Below are 18,097 nucleotides of genomic sequence, written 5' to 3'. Positions count from 1 at the left end.
GTTTTACTCTGCTCGTCGGGCAGGAAGGGCGGGGGTTTGCTTCAGCTTCAGCGTGAGGATGGTGGATAATCTAATTGGAAAAGATCAGTCCAGCTCTGTGATTTTAGGGAAATGCACTGCTTCTTTTTTTCAGGGAGTAAAAATCTTCTATAGTTATGAGCCTACATAACATATTTATATTTTTTATCTTTTCTGTAGACTGCCTGGCCATTTAAAAAATACTCTATATTAATAATAATATAATATTGCAGTATATTAAGGATAGACTATTCCAACAAGTCACAGTTTGTAATTCTCATCTTGTTATAGAATAGGGATTTTAATGTTGTAGCTATGTAATAAATACAGTGTTTGAATGACCTTTTAGTGCATGTCATGTAAATCATGGTGGCTCCTTGTAATACTGCTATAAAGTTACAATGACCTTTAGATTCTTTAGAAGTTTCTAAAACTTACTGTATTACAGGATTAAGTATTCTTCTTTAGGGCAAATGCTGACTAAAATACAGTTGCCAAGCAACTTCTCTTACCAGGGATAAATAAGGATGGATGAATAAAGGTCAGTGGTCAAAATGTGCTTTGCCAGTTGGTCCCTGTCAAATCTCGGAATCTGGAATAATATGCAGGTATCTGTTTATAGAGACTGGTCCCTGTCTAATGCTGGGCAGCTTTCTGATCAACAGAAACCCGTTTTACCTGTAGGCTGTAATCCATGTATCTTTTACTAGGAAAGACCAGCAGGTAGGCAGCTGTGCTAAGAATTTCTAAAACAGAGACCAGGTACCTGCCAGGGTCCTGAGGGGGTTTTCCAGCAGGAAAATTAAGAATAATTCCCTGGTTCACCAGATGTTGGTACAATTGAGGAAAATGTAAAAGGCCAACACCCTCTCAGAGCACTATTGCATGGGTATTTTTTTTTGTTTCATGAGTACTTAACATAAAATATTTGAGAACACCTGGCCTATAGCCTTTTTGAATATGTTCAGCTCAAGAAAAAACTATGTACGCAAATCTTCAGGTAATACTGAATTTTCCCTCATCGCAGATAAGTAACCAACTAAACTGTGCTGGGTGTTCATTCTAAAAATGCCACTATTGAGGAGTACCACAGTTGCACTGATGGCAGCAGGAACCCTTTGACAGCACTGTAATGTTTCCCAGCAGATACAGGGACACAATTAGCACAGCTTATTGGTCTTGCCAGGATATGGAACTGCCTGTCAGATACCACTCAAATGCTCATCATCTGCTCATACAAAAATACATAAACTGTTTGACCATGTAGTGTAGTCTGACAGTTGGACATGTATATTCAGCAACAGTGTTGCTGTGGTTTCTATTATTTTGCCCTCCCTTATTGATGTAAATGTAGTAAACAAAAGAGAGAAAATAACAGCACAGTATAACACACAATACAGCTCGACAGTACCCCAAACTGCATCCCCCAAAATGATCATACATACATCGACAAAAACTGAACAGTATAACCTCCATGAAGGTATTATTTATTGCAGGACTGTTGTATTAGACTGCATTAATTTTAGCTGACGTACCGAATAAACTGGCAACTGAGTGTAAATCTAAAGAGCGTAAAGGAGTAGTTTTCCCTCAGAGCTTGATGTTTCTGTTCACTGCACTATTTTTAGTTACTGTCTAAGACAGTTACAGTAATTAGATGTTTTTTTCTTTCTTGTGACTCTCCCAGAAAATATGGGAAACATACAAGAAAATGGTGGAATGAAAGAACTGGTTAAGTAATGCATCATCTCTGTATATGAGCTACCCCACAGGAGTAGCATGTAACAGCCTAACGTAGCACGTTTGGTATACACAAATGACGACAGAAAGTAAAACTGATGACAGAACTGGAACACAACACTCCATTCATATAAACTCAGCTAGACATGCAGTCTAACTTGATACAGTGTATCATGAAAGATGGCCAATTCATCACAAGCATCCTGTCACCTCACTCAGGGACGTTATGTCAGGAGTGGACCTGACATAAATGACCTCAGGCATGCACATAACAAGATACTCAGTATAGCTGGCTGAAGTTGCCTGTGGAGAAATCCAACCCTCTCACTCCCTCTGTGTGTGTGTGTGTGTGTGTGTGTGTGTGTGTGTGTGTGTGTGTGTGTGTGTGTGTGTGTAAATGAGTGACTGTGTCTGTGCACATTTGCAGGGTGCGAGTAAGAAAGACAACTATCTGCTTCCATAAGATTTTTTTCAGTTTAAAAATATATTGTTTTGTGCTGACTCATGCATTATTGGAAGATACTGCAGTATATACATATATATATATATATATATATATATATATGTGTGTGTGTGTGTGTGTGTGTGAGAGAGAGAGAGAGAGAGAGAGAGAGACTCAATCAGCACCAGTAATTAGTTTATGATGTTAAGGTTTTGAGGGCAGAGACAACATAAAAAAGACAAACTACTAATCCTGTCTCCTGGGGGCCGTGAAGATGACCACTGACACATGTTGAATTGAGGCAATTCTGGCCCTTTTTTTCAGTAACAGATACAGAAAAACAGCCTGAGGAGATGTCACACAGTTACTGCGTGGTCAAAACCTGGTTACTCTTTACTGTAAGCCCTAATTTTTTGTCTGACCTCATCAGACTATGGCTTTAGAGCCAATCATCAATTAATTCATGAATACTGTAAGTGATGGTTGAAATTTTCTTTCCCCAGCGTGGATAAATAATAATAATAATAATTAGAATTTGTATAGCGCTTTTCAAGGACTCAAAGTCGCTTTACAGGGCAAGGTAGAAAACAATACCTTAACAATAAAGGCTCTGGCCAACAGAGGGAGATCTTGATCTACAGTAAAACCACCTTCAAACAAGTGAATAAAGCCATCTTTTGTCGATTGATCGATTAGATAGATAGATAGATCATTCATTATGAAAATCTAATTGACAGATCTGAGTTAAAGTTCCAATTATTTCAGTGTGAATGAGAAAACAATAGATTAACCTCTGGGCTGAAGACACTGTGAAAGGAGAATGGATTCAGTAATTGCCATTAGTTTTGTGGGACGTTTGCTGTTATATAAAAAATGTTAGGAAGTTTTACAGCAAATCCAGATAATCTGTATCTGGGAAACATGAAGAGCTCTAACATGCAAAAAGTGCTGCAAAGGTTTTCAGTGAGGCAGCACTCTTGCCGACTTTAGTGTGATAGTAACCAATTAAATGCTGTTGAATTTTTTATTAAAACATCTAGATGTTTTAATAAAATGTTCTACAGCATTTTTATGACCATGTACAATGACAAATGTTTATCCTTAACAGAAGCAGAACCTCATATTTATTATCTATGCAATGTGTGAATTGTTCTTAGCCTCAATCAACCAAAAACAAATCAGTAATAGACAAATTGACTATAGTAGGCACATACTAATATTCAGTCATTTTAACTTTAACATTTAACTACACACTGAGAGTATTTTAGATAAAACGCCAACTCTACTGCTGCAACTGGAAAACAGTTCTAAACAAAACCTTACCTGTATTGCATACAGGTTAAACTATATTTAATGACACGGCTTGCTGCTCCATCTAGTGGTTAAATTATTTCATTGGAAAATGGATGTAACTGTGCACACACAAATGATCATTTATTGAAATATTGGCCCATAGTCACACAGAAGTGACGGTGTCATGGAAATGATCCTTAGGTGGTTCAGGTCTGCTGTCATGTTCTAAACCTCTAATTATTCTGCCACTAATCAGTCGCTTACACCCTGCAGTCTTTTTTCTCTCCCTCCACCTGCTACCAGACCTTCAGTTTTGGAAGAAATCAGTGGTGTTTCCTGAAGAGGGAGACATTTTATCAATTTTATTATATTATGTTTAATATCCAAAATTAAAAGACACCCTGCAGAAGCCTGCAGGCACGTTTAAATATCTGATACATAGGATATATTGTTGAGGAATAAAAAATTGCATTTGAATAAATTAAAAGAGATGAGAACCTATGAGTCTTTATATATAGAGACAGCACTCCGTTTATAAATGCGTTTTTTTTTTTTTAAGTCAACTCCACAGTGTTTAATTACTTCTTTCAAATCAGAATCGACTGCAGAGGTTTATGGATGTGAGATTCATTATTGGTTTTTGAAAGTTTTTTGCTGACATAAAGAAGCCGAGAATTCATGGTGAAACGTAGCAGTCCCATCGGAAGAGGGGAGGGAGTGGTGCTGGTGTGTCCCAGCCCTCTGCATCCAGCTGGTGCGTCGCTCCGCAGCAGTAGCGCGCCACACTCACCATGGCTGTAGCCGCAAGTAGGACGCTCTTGGCGCTATTTGTTACGTTTTGCGCACCAGGATGCGGATGGACAGGTAACATATTTGTTTGCTTTATTCCTGAGCAGGTGCACGTTTTGCACTAATGTGTTATTCAGTTTGATCATTGCTGCTGCACTGTTGCTTTCTTCTCTTGTGGTCTATTGGATCCAATTTGATTGATGAGGCAGTGGTTGTTTGAGTTTGACCAGCTTATTGCGGCAATCTGTGCGCTTTAGTGCATTAAATGCAATGTCTTTGACTCAGAATATAGATGCTGTTATATAGAATGTCTAAGTATGTTATATAGAATGTCTAAGTGCGCGCGTGCATATCCATATCATGTTCGCATGAGCCCCAAACATTTTTGCTGCAGATGTCATTTTTCATGAAACCGAAAGAGATTAGTTGTAGCCATTTAGAATGCATTAGAATATTTAATTTAGAGTGTATGGCTTGATTTATCATTTGCAGATGTGACAGGTAGCCTAGTTTAAGTGAGCAATTATAGCAAAAACAGACTTTGACAGTATTTGTACTGTTGTTACTTTATGAGGGGAAAATATGATGCTGGCCTCTTAGCATCAGTCATGGAACAAGTCCTTACATCATATAGTAGGCACATGCTGCAGGAGCTGTGATCAACAATTAGAAGATGATGATAAATACCAGGCTGCATCATTGTGCTTTCTTCTGAGGGGTATTATGCCAAATGGGTGACTGATCTGGCTGATGGTGGTGATAAATGGCCTTCCTGTAAAACTCAGGAGAATAAAAGTGGTGGGTTTTCTTTCTGTCACACCTTCTCTGGGCAGAGCTGCATTGCTGCTTTGAATATCAATATCAGCTATTAAACAGAAATGGGGGAAATACTTCTTGTAGAAAAAATATTAAAAGTGTACTTTAATGTATTTTTTATTTGAACATTTATTAGATTGTTTTAATTCATGTCAGAATATTGATATATCAAATGGATGTAACATTTTTGACAGGCACAGGGACCGCAGCAGTTACGTTTCTTAAATACTGTTTGTAAAATAAATCTTGAGGGAAAGAAGCCTACATCTTCCAGATGGTCAAAATATCCCAAATATCAAAACTGCTATAGAGCCTGAGGAGTTTTGGAGGGCAGTAACCTAAACCTTTTGGCTGAGTTTAAAGGCCACGTTACAGTCAGCCTTTTTTTTCTCCCCTTTTCTCCAACACACTCAGTCCACTTATATTGTCAGTTGATCTGTAAGTTTCTATATGCCTCCTTCTTCACTGTTAGCACTTAGTGCATGAGGTCATTGCTTTCTCTGAATATAGGCAGCTGCTATTTGTTGTGGGCTTTTCCTCTGAGTCGTTCTTTTCCATCTTTTAGGAAGTATTTTCAGAGCACTTTTTCTGCAACACCCTGCTACACATTCATCCACTTATATACATTCACGCCTGGGAGCTACTTACTGTAATACAACCACAGTTCACTGCTCTGCTGGAGCAGCTTGGAGTTAAATGTCTTCCTCTCGGGCATTTTGACAGTAGTTGTTAAGGGAGAGGAGAGTGTTACTTATTAACTTTCTCCATCCACATGTCAACAGCTTGTCAATCTAAAATTCTACACAACAGTAGATAAAATTGGGCAATTGGGAATATCTGGGCACCTAGGCAGGAGCTGTGCAAATAGAGAGAACAGAAACAGTGTATTTGGATCATAAATAATGTCAACTTCTTCTATGCAGCCACAGTCCATCAACGTCTGGAAAGTGTTGAGTGTAGAGAGTAATTGGGACAGAGAGTGAGGGGAAAGAGGGAATCATGTCTTTGCAGGCCAGTGGAATTTAATTTCTCTGCTCCACTTACAGTAATATGCTGGGATTCTGCAAGAGCACCCCGTGAAAGATCTCACGGAAAACTTAACTTAAGAATTTTTTTTTTCAAAACTTTGCATTGGGAAAATATGACAGCCAAAGAGGCAGCGCAGATCAGAATATTTCTAATATTTTCCACAATACTAGGTATGTTTGATCACCTGTTTCACCCAGCCCCCCCCCCACCTGAAACTTGGCTGCCTGTCAAACCTGCCAGCGATGGCATGTCTGGTGTCATGTCATCTCGAGGCGCCGTTCCAGTTGTTTAAACAAGTACCACCTGGGTTGTGAGCACACCTGTCACAGCAGTATATGTCAGCATAGTAAGTGTGTTGCAGGAAGATATAGCATAAACTAACAGTGCAAGATGTCAGTCTTCATCAGTGGTGGTATATTGGAATAATTTTGGAAGTCTATTGGTTCAAGCTTGTGACCATCAATATTGAAATGCAAAGCACGTTTTTAAGACTGTAATTGTACTGGCAGCTACTGTTGGTAAATGTCACGTCATATGTATGCATGTAACCCTCCCAAGTTAAACACTTACTCACTTCAGGCTGTTGCTTTAAATAAAATATGTTCTCAAGTCACATTTCCCTTTTAAATAAGGCTTAATTTCCAATAATAAAATGACAGAATCTAATCTGACAGTCAGGTGATTGATTGTGACTATGGTCATGGTCTCAGTCTGGTGTGTTGGCTTTATGAAAAAGTTAATTACTGGGAAGAGTTTAATGAAGGACAGAGGTCAGAGGGGATAAAAGGGTGAGAGAGGTGAAACCAAGAATTCTGTAGCCCCTGGCAAGATTTCACACCAACCTCCCTATATGAATTAATGTTCTTTTTTTTTTTTCAAAGTTAGATGAGAAAATCAGAGACTGTCCTCTCTAGAAAAACGCCCCATCAGTCGTTTGTTCAAGCAGCAATTACGACCATATTTATGTTTATATTGGCAGTGCCCTCTAGTGGCTGTACTAATCATGTCGGGAGCAAAGCAGGAAGTAAGTGACTGAGTGCCAAAACTCTGCATAAGGAGGTAGGTTGGGATGGTGAATGGGTCGAACAAACAGGACTTTTACCCAGGAGACCGGGGTTCGTGTCCTGTTTAAAAAAATAAAAGTAAACAGCGTGTTTTGTTTTACTTTACAGAATAAACGGAACTACGTCAAGCTCTGTGTCACATGCATAACCGGAAGCTAAGTAACATAACAAATTTACTGGTCTTAACCCTAACCACAATTTTTTTCTAAAATTAACCAAACTGCTTAAAAACGCAACCGTTACGTTCTCTAGTTTAGATATGACGACGGAAACATTCCTGTGGGTTGTATTTCCTGCCACTGCTAGGGACGCTAATTTATGAGACACACCTATGGGTCGTATTAGAGCGTAGAAAAAAATGACCTAGATGGTCGTGTGGTTTGGAAGACTCGATAGCCCTCTCATAACTGTACACCAAACAGCTACAACCAGAAGATCCTTAGCTTAGCATAAACACTGAACACTGTGGAAATCCACTCTCCAGTTTTTTAGATATCTGTCTATGAAAAATTTGACTCCACCACAATACAATGAAGGTGAATGGGATTTTTTTTGTGGAGCTAAAACACAGACACAAAATACATTTAAAAAAAAGCAACAGCAACATCAATGTCCAGAATCAGTTACTCATGATAATCTACAGAGCATGCTGTCAACATGGCAGTTTCTTTAGTAGAAAGTATTTCCACTGAAAACCGTTGACAGTGAGGTCTGTGAATTGTCCAGAGTAACATTTAGTTACAGTAACAGTTTTTGGTAAAGATACATTGCTGTGGAATGTTTTCAATGCTGTGAGCACCACAAGAATGAATTCAATTTGACTTTGTCTGTGCGGCATCAGAAATCTCATAAACAGATATTTCAAAAACCAAAACTATTAATTATCTATTTCGTAAACCAGCCCTTTAAACCAATGTCATGGGTGGTTGATGGCTTTTATGGCTCAATCTAACCGATCAGACTTAAGTTCAAGTTAGTTTTTTACTCAGTCTAACAGCAAATTACAATATAATATTAGACATAAGACAAATAGTGTTACGGAACGGCACTGGAGGTTGGACCCAAAAGCAGACGTGACACAGGAAATACGTTTAAGTGATTTAACAAAGATAAATATATACAGTGAGTAGTGCGCTCTCCAGAGTGTGCCCAGTGAATCAGCATCTCTTGTTTGTGGCTTCGACCATGTGGCAATGGTGTCCTCCAGAGTCCAACAAACAATTCCAACATGTAAAGACATCAGGGTGGAGCAGACAATCACAAAAGGCGGGAAAACACAAGGCAGGAAGTAAAACAAGACCAGACAAGACAGAAAAACAGACTACCAAAATAAAACAGGAAACAGAACAAATACACAATCATAACAAATAGACTAATAAAATAAGACTTTGTTGATACCAGGGGGTAAATTCACATGGTGTGCGTATTTATCCCTAATACTAACAACAAAAATCAACAAGGCCCTGCCAAGAAACACTGTAAGACATCGTTGAGGTTTCATTCATGTCTGTCAAATGCTTGTTGTGCTGCAATGATATAAAAAAAATCTCAAAAATAGGAAAGTGTAAACTTTTACATCAATTGTCTCTAGTACCTACAGTAATTGAAGAGAAAAGACACCTCAGTCAGTTCAAAAGTCTTTGTTGTTGCCATAACAGCAAATTATTATTAGAATCTAAACATGTACTGTTGTATATGACTTCAGTCTAAAGAACTTACAGAACAGACAATCTTAGCTCGACACTGCAACACTAACTTGTTAACCCCTCCACACATACCTCCTTCCCCACACACACACCTTCACTGGGGATCCTGGTTATTGATGGGAGTTTGTGGAAGAGGACAGTTATTAGGGGTTAATGGCAAATTTATTAGGGGTGAGCGGGGGGTCAGCGTCTGTGATTTTGTGTGCGAGGTGAGAAGGTGCTCTTGTAAAAGTGGAGCACATTGCAGGTGCATGAGCGCAAGTATTTTCTAGAACAGTTTTACAAGAGTCCTTGACCTCAGGGCTTACCTGCATATGCTTCTTGTACCACATGCGTACCACACTACACATGCACATACACGTGTATGTTTTGTCTGTCTCACTCTCTCTTTCACACTATCACACACACACACACACACACACTTTTATTCTGAAGACAGTGACATAATGACCCTCAGGCCCAGCCCTCATTCTTAACATACTTAATACTTTCCACTGTCTAACTCAATCTCACTCTAACTGTCTGCCTGTCTTTAAATGTTATATTATTGCCCTGGTGTCCCATGGCAACGCCCTTACAGCCTCCGTCTGTAAGATTATGATGTTACAACCACTCAGTTGCTTAACTGCTTCTCAAACTGTTTATTCTTGAATGGCAATCATGCATCTACTCTGCTCGAAGGAGTCTTGATTTAATCAGAAATATCTGGTTTGCCCTTGGATCATACATTTCAAAAGAGGCCAAATCTCAGAATGATGTCTGGACAGAGGAGCAGATCCCTTCCTACGTAATACATGGCCTTATTAGAAACAGGGTTGGAGTGATTGAAATGATATGTCAATGGAGTCTGCCACGAACAGCTGATAAAATTGACTCCATTGTAACCCTACGTTAATGAGGATATAAAGAGGATATACTGTATTGTGTTTTGTTTTTTGGAAAACACTCACACTTTTTCATCCAACCAGGCACATAAAGTCTGTATCTGAGGGTCTGTGTTGTCTAGAGTCCCTAGAAACAACAAGGAGACGTTCTTTCAGCGCGTTATTAATAATTAAACACTGAGTTAAGCAGAGACAACGTTGTAGACCTCCAAAGAGTTGCGACCAGGAGGACTGAGCGGCAATTATTTCTAAATGTGAAAAATTATAGTGCAGATCCAGCTGGGCGCACACCTGCAGACAACAAGAATTCATGGTGATGGAGTTATTTTGTGACGATGCTAAACTGAAACGGCTGCTGTAAACCTTTGGCCAGTACAGACAGACATAAGGGCCAGCTGTTTATGATGTGAACAGACAATACTGACAATTATATGTGACAGCGATGAATGACCAGGTGCCAATAAAACATACAAATCCCCTCCATTTACAGCGTAGCCAATGCTTGAATACTTACTATTTGGATCTTGAGATTTAAAGTAAAGCTGCTATAATCAATACATTTGTAATAACAACAGAATAAATGGCACAGAAATGTATCACCAGACTCTGCTGTTCCCCTCAGCTCTTTGGAGCGTTTTAACATCTTTCAGTTCGGTTCACCCTCACCGCTCTGATCAGATAACCTTTTTTTTAGCAGCAGGCAGCTGTTTTTCAGCAATAACAAAAGCTCTTATAAATCAAATACATGTCCAGCACAAAAAAGCACACTGGCACACAAATGTAGTGTAACAGCATAGTTATGAGCGGAACAGAGCAATAAAATCAGGCTTGTATTGGCTGATTGGCATCATATATGCTTCAGTATCATTGTACAGTATCATATGTCACTTAATCAATTCAATTTTATTTATAGTATCAAATCATAACAAGAGTTATCTCGAGACACTTTACAGATAGAGTAGGTCTAGACCACACTCTGTAGTTTACGAAGCCCCAACTATTACAGTGGTTGCCTCAAGAGCAAGCATTAGCAGTAGCTATTGCGACAGTGGCAAGGAAAAACTCCCTTTTTTGTTAGGAAGAAACCTCGGACAGACCCAGACTCTTGGTAGGCGGTGTCTGACGGCACCAGTTGAGGGTGTGGTGAATGGTGGCAATAATAGTCATAATAAAGATAGTGCACCCAGGACCCCGGTGTAGGTGCCACCCAATTCCAAGGCGATGTTCTGGGTGAAGAAGAAGCATAGGGACTCCGGGGAGAAAACTCCCCAGAGCTAGATTAGTAACAAGCATTTCTGGGACTAAGATGCACACAAAAGGAGACAAGTGAAAAGAGAGAAGAGGGAGCAGCTCATTGTGTCCTTGGAAGGAGCTTCCGACAGCAGTCTAGAGTTATAATAGCATAACTAAGAGAGGCAGGCTAATATCACTGTTACTGTTATACCAACATTGTTTGCTGCCGCAGCTCCCTACACCACCCTAACCTCCTTGTGGTATTTTTTGGGTGTTGATGATTTAGCTAAGCTTTAATGTTCATTTGTGTTATTAATTAGTTATTAATTAGTTTTCCCAGCAGAATAATATTCACTGCTCAGATTCTTTGAGAGCTACGTCTCCAGCTGTATAAATATTTGCTAATAATTGTTTGACTTTGAAGAGAGAAAAACAATTCAATTCACGTATATGGATCAGGGGTATTGGGTCACGGTTGTAAACAAGTATTAAAGCACTTTTCTTACTTATGTTGAGTCAGCTGAGGTTTCAGCATCCATGCAAGCGCTCAGGCACGAGACCAGTATTTTGCGCATGATGAATAAGGTCAGTTATTTTACTACTGAAGATTGCTTATTTTCCTGAGCAAGAAGAGGTTTATTAACAGTTTACAGAGCTTGAACCGTAGACCCACATACTGCTACATTTTGTAGGGTCAACAAGCCTTCAACATAAGGGATAAATACAAAGAAGATTGTTAAAATAAGCTTTATATAGACCAAATTTATACTGACGTCATTTGTTTTGCAGCAGAAAAGCCCCTGCGGTCAGACAATGGGAAACAGACATCTGTGGATAAGGGCCTGAGGGAGAGCTGGGAGCCTTCTATTCATCTGGACGGAAGACCTGTGGACCGTTTCGTCATCAGCTCCAACAAACCCACGAGGTCTCACCGCTTCACAAAAGTGGGGAAGAACAGTCGCTCTCCTGTACTGGAGGATGTAGGTAAGGCAGAAACATAGAAAGAGTTAAAAAAGAGAGTGAGAGCAAGAAGAAGATGTGAGATAAGTCACTGACTGCTTGAGATAGAGTGACATGAATGAATCAAGTGGGAGCCAATGAATATGTTTCTGATGGACCTGAGGTCGCATTGCTAGACAAAAAGGTCATTGAGAGGAAAATAGATGGACGAAGAGCAAAAATAAGAGGTTTAGCTTAAACTATGGAGTAAGCTTTCAGATCCCAGAGTTCTGCACTTTCTCAAGACAAGTGCCAAGAATGAGGAGGGATGAGCAGTTTACAAGGCAGAGACGCCAGGAGGTGAGGTGTACGCACACTTGTGCGAGTGCATGTACGATGGATCTTTATCAGAGGATTAGTTTATCATTGGATGTGCTGTCGTCCATGTCTGCAAGACAGAAAGAGCACTGGGGGTGGTGTGCATGACTGACGATCATCATCTTGGCTCTGCAGACAGTGGCTATTTTAGGTTTTAGTAGGACATTATCTTTAGGTCTTAACGGCTTCTTAATTCCTAATCCTGCCTTGTTAAACATAAGACAGGTCTTTATGCTTCTATACACATACAGTTTGCCGTGTTGACATAGTCTAGCCTGCTTTTGTCATTATTCCATTTTGTCCTTGGCCTCTTAGAGCCATACTTCATCAGCGGCTCAGAGTCTGCAGCCAACCCTTCATTTCCACATCCAAACCCAGCTCAGCTCCTTTAACCCAACCCCCTTTGTTGTGGCCACTTTGTGTGTGTGTCTGCACATATACTGTATATGTGTGTTTAGTGGGGATAGTGGTGGAGGAAAGGGTGGGGCCAAGTGTTGAATCATGCATTGTCTTGTATAGGGTGTCAGTATGTTAAAGTGTGTGTGTGTGTGTGTGTGTGTGTGTGTGTGTGTGTGTGTGTGTGTGTGTGTGTGTGTGTGTGTGTGTATGTGTCCCATTGTGTGCTGTGGCGGCCTTGTGGTCTCTCCAGCTCCGGTGCAATTTGCCATAAGTCTCTGGCAACCGAGCAGCATCTCAGTGTTGCCTTTCCAGAAATTCCTTGCAGATTGTGTCTTGTTCCCTAAGCAGCATGAGAGCAGCATCAGTCATCATAAATAACACCATGCTGTTTGCCTCAACATCATTTTGTCTGGCCAGATGCTGTTAAAACAACAAAAATGGAGAGATGACTTATCAGGAACAGGGGGCGAGATGGAGAGTAAATAATAAGGGCATAAGGGGAAATAGCAAATCATGCACATTTAAAGGTGCCCTGCCACACGTATTTCATTACTTTGTGGTAATGTCTGAAGTTCTACCATGGATTCTGTAACATTTTTTTGTGGAAAAAACGCCTTGGTTACCTTGTTTCAAGACATTCTAGTGTGGAATAGAAAGTCTGCAGGAAGACTCAGCTCGATTTCTGCCAGTTCTCATTAATATTCAACGAGCTAAGCTGCTTGACTCTGATTGGTTAACAGCTAGACAATGAGAGCCTGGCTATCAGCATCCTTTACCCAGCGCAACTGGGTGAGCTCATGAATAGTAATGAGCTCAAGTAAAAACGGTACTGTGTGGCAGGGCACCTTTAAAAGTTGACTACAAATTTTCATTTCCACTTGAACATGTCTTCATCAGGTAGAAATTATTCGGTAAATTCGGTTTCTTTTTAAATCTATATAATTTAGGGCTTCCTTACCAATTTTCTATTGCCAACATCATTTAACCAATATTTTGTTTGTTTTAATTTTAGACCCTGAATGGGTTAACCTGGATGGCTTTGCTGTGTTGGGCGGTGTACCTGTCAGCAACACATCAGCAGGTAAACCTGATCTCAAGGCATCTTTACCAACACCACATAGGAGTGGTATGTCTCAGTGAACAGTGAAAAGCAGTTTGCTGAAATTACCTGCTGTCATCATGGATATAAAAGGAACCACCAAATCTAATGTCACAATGCAATGTCTTGGGGCTCACTTGTTCGGTCCCTATAGGATCAGTTGGGAAAAACACTTCCTGGTCTCTGACTCAGATTCCTGTTTATTCAGCTAGGTGTTTTTCTTGCAGGTGATCCAAATTTAACATTTAATTGAGTTGTGTTGCATTTAATGGTGAACAACACTTTAATTATCACATTTTCCAGTCACTGCTTTCAACAGACTGTAAAAATAACCTATAAACAAACTTGTGGAGAGGCAGACTACACTGAGGAGTGTTCAGGGGTGCCACCGCTACTCACCTTAGGTGCAACACAGCAAGTCACACAGCATTTCTCACAGAAAAATGATGCAGTCTATACCGTGTCCCCAGCAATAACTCACACACAAAACAGTGAAGGAACCTCACCACGGGTGCCTAGCCTCCAAACAAGATGGCACCCTGCTCTGAAAGAAATAAACTAAATACAAAAATAATCAGAAACAAATATACAGTAACCCAGTTAGTTAAACAAATAAGCAAAGAAAACTCACAAAAAGCCAACAATAAAGGGGCAGTACAATTAATGCAAATCAAACCTAAACTAGATGAACACAAGCTAAAGACAAACATAAGATCACCAAAGGGGCGAAACTAGACAAAAACAAATAGACACAATTAGGGCAAAACACTAAGAAAATGGCAAAAGGCAAAACAGCAATAGGAAGTCAGGAGGAACCTGGAAAGGAAGGAGCCATCCCGGTAGTGGAATGGGAAGGATATAGACTAATGTTGATTAGTCTATATCCTTCGAGTTCCACCTAACTAACTAACTGTTTAACTTGGAAATGTATACAAAATGTGACATAGAAATGTGCCTTTCACATACCTGCAGGCAACAAACACTAGCCACAGCCACAGCAGGGACAGACACAGGACAAGGGAGCACAGGTGCCTTATGTAGCCCAGCCCTGATTAGGGGGTTGGCCATGGAAGGGGTCAGGCCAAGGCTGCATTCACAGGGCAAACAAAAATGAACACTTCTGTTCATACTGTTCCACATGGACAATTGAATTGCTCTACTTCACTTGCCATGTCTTTGTGCCACAGTAGGAAACATGGAGAAAACCCATTCAAATTCCAGACTTAAAGAACAAGGACTAGCAATTGAAACCAGGACCTTCTTGCTGTGAGGCGACGGTGCTAACCACTAAACCACCATGCTGCACTGGAGTTTCAGTTGTATTTATTTGAGGCAAAGCCACTCTGGAGACACAGCTAATCATATTTGTTGAGTTTATAACCTCAGTGAATGGAGCCAAAGACCCATGTGTTTCTGGCAAAGTAATGCTTCAATAACTCCCAGTGAAAGGCAAGGGGCAAAAGAAGACATAGCATGTCATGAAGCCTTGCTAGCACACTTAGCGTTACATTAGCTAAAGTTATCTAGCTAGCTACCGGGCCGGGCGTTCCAAGTCATTATACTAAAAATGCCAAACATTAGCAACTGTTATAAAGCTAGCAACTTTACTGACAACAACTGACAAACATTGATAGGTTATCTTTTAGGTCAGCTAATTAGCCCAGTTAACAAATCAAGTTGTTTACTGAAGTAGGTGATAGCCTGTTAAGCTAATGAATGAATGAATGAATGAAGGCAAATGATGAACAAAGCCATTGAGCATAAGTGTTGTATATTGATATTTTGACTATTTTGAGTTTTTTTGTATTTGTATTTGTGTTATGTCTAAACTGATTATATCTGCTTCCAGGAAAGCTCTGCCACAGCAAGTTGTTTGTATAAATAAATAAACGATGGCTAAACTGAGCAATGTAACCAATTCTACCAAAGCAAAGTTGCAAAGTTTAGATTTACTTTTGAAGGTGGTGAAATGTCAGAGACAGCCTTGCTTTCTTCAGCTAATTTTTGAGGAAGGAGTAAACAGTGACATTCTTCAGCATCAGCCTGAACACTGAGGTGGGTCTCCGCTGTAGCAGTGGTCTGTCTGTCTGTCTGGTCTGGAGGCCAGGCTCACAGCATCTCGGACTATCGAGCTTCCAGGAGAGACAGAAAGGATTTGGCAAGTGAGAGCACTTGTGGAGTCAATGGTTTAGTGGTCCGCGGCGTGGTGACCCGCGCCAAACTATGCACTGTGACAGCTTTCCAGAGAGAGAAAAAGAGGAAGAAGGAAATAAGGAAAAGAAGATTTAGGCTGATTAAAACCAAATGTCTTTTTTTTCAAGTCGGTCAGTACGAAGAGAGCCACTCAAACAGGTACAGTGGGTATAAGACAGAGGATCGGCCGATATTATTGTTATTCCTGAAAGTGTTACCTCAGTAGCAGTCAAAAATGTGAATGAGAGATAACCACACTGGTGTGATCCTGTTAAGTTCAAGTTCACGTTTAATTGGCTCCTGTTCATTTTCCATTATGATGGTCAATTTGATTAATTAATAATAATTTTAATGTCTACTACACCTTTAATAGACATGCAACAGTTTGGTGTCATGTTTGCAGACAAACAAGAGGAACATACAGAACAGATTATCCATGAAACTTGTACAGGTGCAGGAGAATCTTGGAGAGAAGAGAAAGAGAGAGTTGTTGCATTACCGAACAACCAATTGTCTAGATCCAAAGGGGAGAAATCCATTCAGCTGTGCTGGCAGAACAGAGGAAAGGAGAGAGACAGAGAGACTTATGGAGAGCTCCAAACCTACAAACCTCCTCTTTTTTCCTGGGAACTTTTCTAGTGTGTTTTTATACTCCCCTTCACATCCTCTTTGTCTCATTTATGTTCCCCCCACATATAAAGTGTCATGGTGGAAGTCCACCAGCACTAAAACTCTCCCTCTCTCCGTTTTTAAGCCAAAGTAAAAAGCAAACTACTCTTAGCTGACCCACCCTACATCACAGCATTTTTTTCTCCTTATAACCACTTTTTTTTTTTTAAATCAAATCTAACCTGTCAGTATGTCCAGCTGTGCATGCAGCTATCCTGATGGGAAACAGGGCAGATCATTTTCATCTGACAGTGATTATGAGAAACGGATGAAGGAGGGATAAAGGGAGGAAAGAAAAAAGAAGAAGATTTTTTGGTTATATTGCCAATGCTATCGCTCAGCACTGCAGCCAAATGAGGGGGATTGTCTGGCTGTCTAAGTCAATGTCTGAGTTGTTGTCCAAGATGGAGTCACTCTAGGGTGGGATTGAAGCAGGAAGCAGGACACCAGAAGTTGGAGCAGATGACAGGGGACATGGTGTCTTTCAATGGCATGTCCCTTTTGTGACAACTGTGCATGTTAACTGACACGGTTGGATGAAAGTGACATGTAATTATGTGTTTATCACTGAGCTGATGTATCTTCAGTGGAGCAATTACTGTATGTTCAATGATTTCCCATGGCAGTTAGTTTCCCTAAGGCAAATCCAGCACAGAGCATAGATTATGAATGAACTATGGGGTCAAAAAGGTAACATGAACTCTGGTGCACTCTGACTTTTCCCCTCCATTATCTCCATTATCATCCACCAACAGGTCCAGCTAGGTCTCCACAAACTGCTGCCAGAAACCAGCCCTCTTTACAGCGGGCCACCAGGGTGGACAGAACAGCTCACCCATTAGGCGTGTCTAAGGCACGGACACACAGGAGGGCCCCTCAGTCCTCCTCAGGTCCCAGGCAGCCTGAGAGAGCTTTGGCAGGAGCTCCCCTGCTGGAAAGGAGACGCCAACACCACATCAAGCCTCAATCTGACCAGAGAAACCGAAACACACAAAAACTAAGTAAGAGGACTCACATTTTACACTCGTAACCAGATTAAAGGGGTAAAGCTACATTTTGCAGTTCTTATTTTGTGATTTTGTTTTAAATCAAAATGAGCTAAATGTATACATTTAGTTTGTACTATCTTTAGTGTTCATAGTGTAAACCCTGGCCGTGCCTGGTATCCCTTTCTGTTCATAGCATCTGAGTCCGTTCATGTGGTGTCACTGCAGGCACAGAAAGCCCAGGGCCAGAGCGCAGCCGCCAGCAGAGCAGTCGCAACCAAAACAACCACACCAGGTACCTTCAGGTTTATTGAGAATCACTGCATTCCTACAAACATTGATTGTCTTTTTTGCATTGTAAATATCTCAAAATAGCTCGTCAATATCTATGTAAGTTTGAATTTTGAATATATTTGGTTG

At 40.3% G+C, this 18,097-nt stretch overlaps 1 protein-coding gene across 6 annotated transcripts in view; it reads left to right on the top strand.

Annotated features, from left to right (window-relative positions):
* The first annotated feature begins 4,204 nt into the window (after nt 1-4,204).
* Nucleotides 4,205-18,097, top strand: part of fndc1 (fibronectin type III domain containing 1) — a 35,368-nt gene continuing 21,475 nt past the window's right edge. For 4 of the 6 annotated variants that reach the window (XM_035995403.1, XM_031322207.2, XM_031322208.2 and 1 more), the window contains exons 1-5: nt 4,205-4,357; nt 11,804-11,998; nt 13,743-13,811; nt 17,447-17,692; nt 17,874-17,972. In XM_035995403.1, coding sequence (XP_035851296.1) covers nt 4,285-4,357; nt 11,804-11,998; nt 13,743-13,811; nt 17,447-17,692; nt 17,874-17,972 — 682 coding nt within the window. In that variant the 5' untranslated portion in view covers nt 4,205-4,284. The remainder of the gene's footprint in view (nt 4,358-11,803; nt 11,999-13,742; nt 13,812-17,446; nt 17,693-17,873; nt 17,973-18,097) is intronic. The other 2 variants (XM_035995401.1, XM_035995402.1) reach the window with 2 other exon arrangements.

This window comes from Sander lucioperca, chromosome 19 (assembly GCF_008315115.2).
Source record: "Sander lucioperca isolate FBNREF2018 chromosome 19, SLUC_FBN_1.2, whole genome shotgun sequence".
In the NCBI taxonomy this organism is placed as follows: domain Eukaryota; kingdom Metazoa; phylum Chordata; class Actinopteri; order Perciformes; family Percidae; genus Sander; species Sander lucioperca.
The sequence above is the reverse complement of the archived record's forward strand: the minus strand, read 5'-3'. Positions and strand labels throughout refer to the sequence as shown.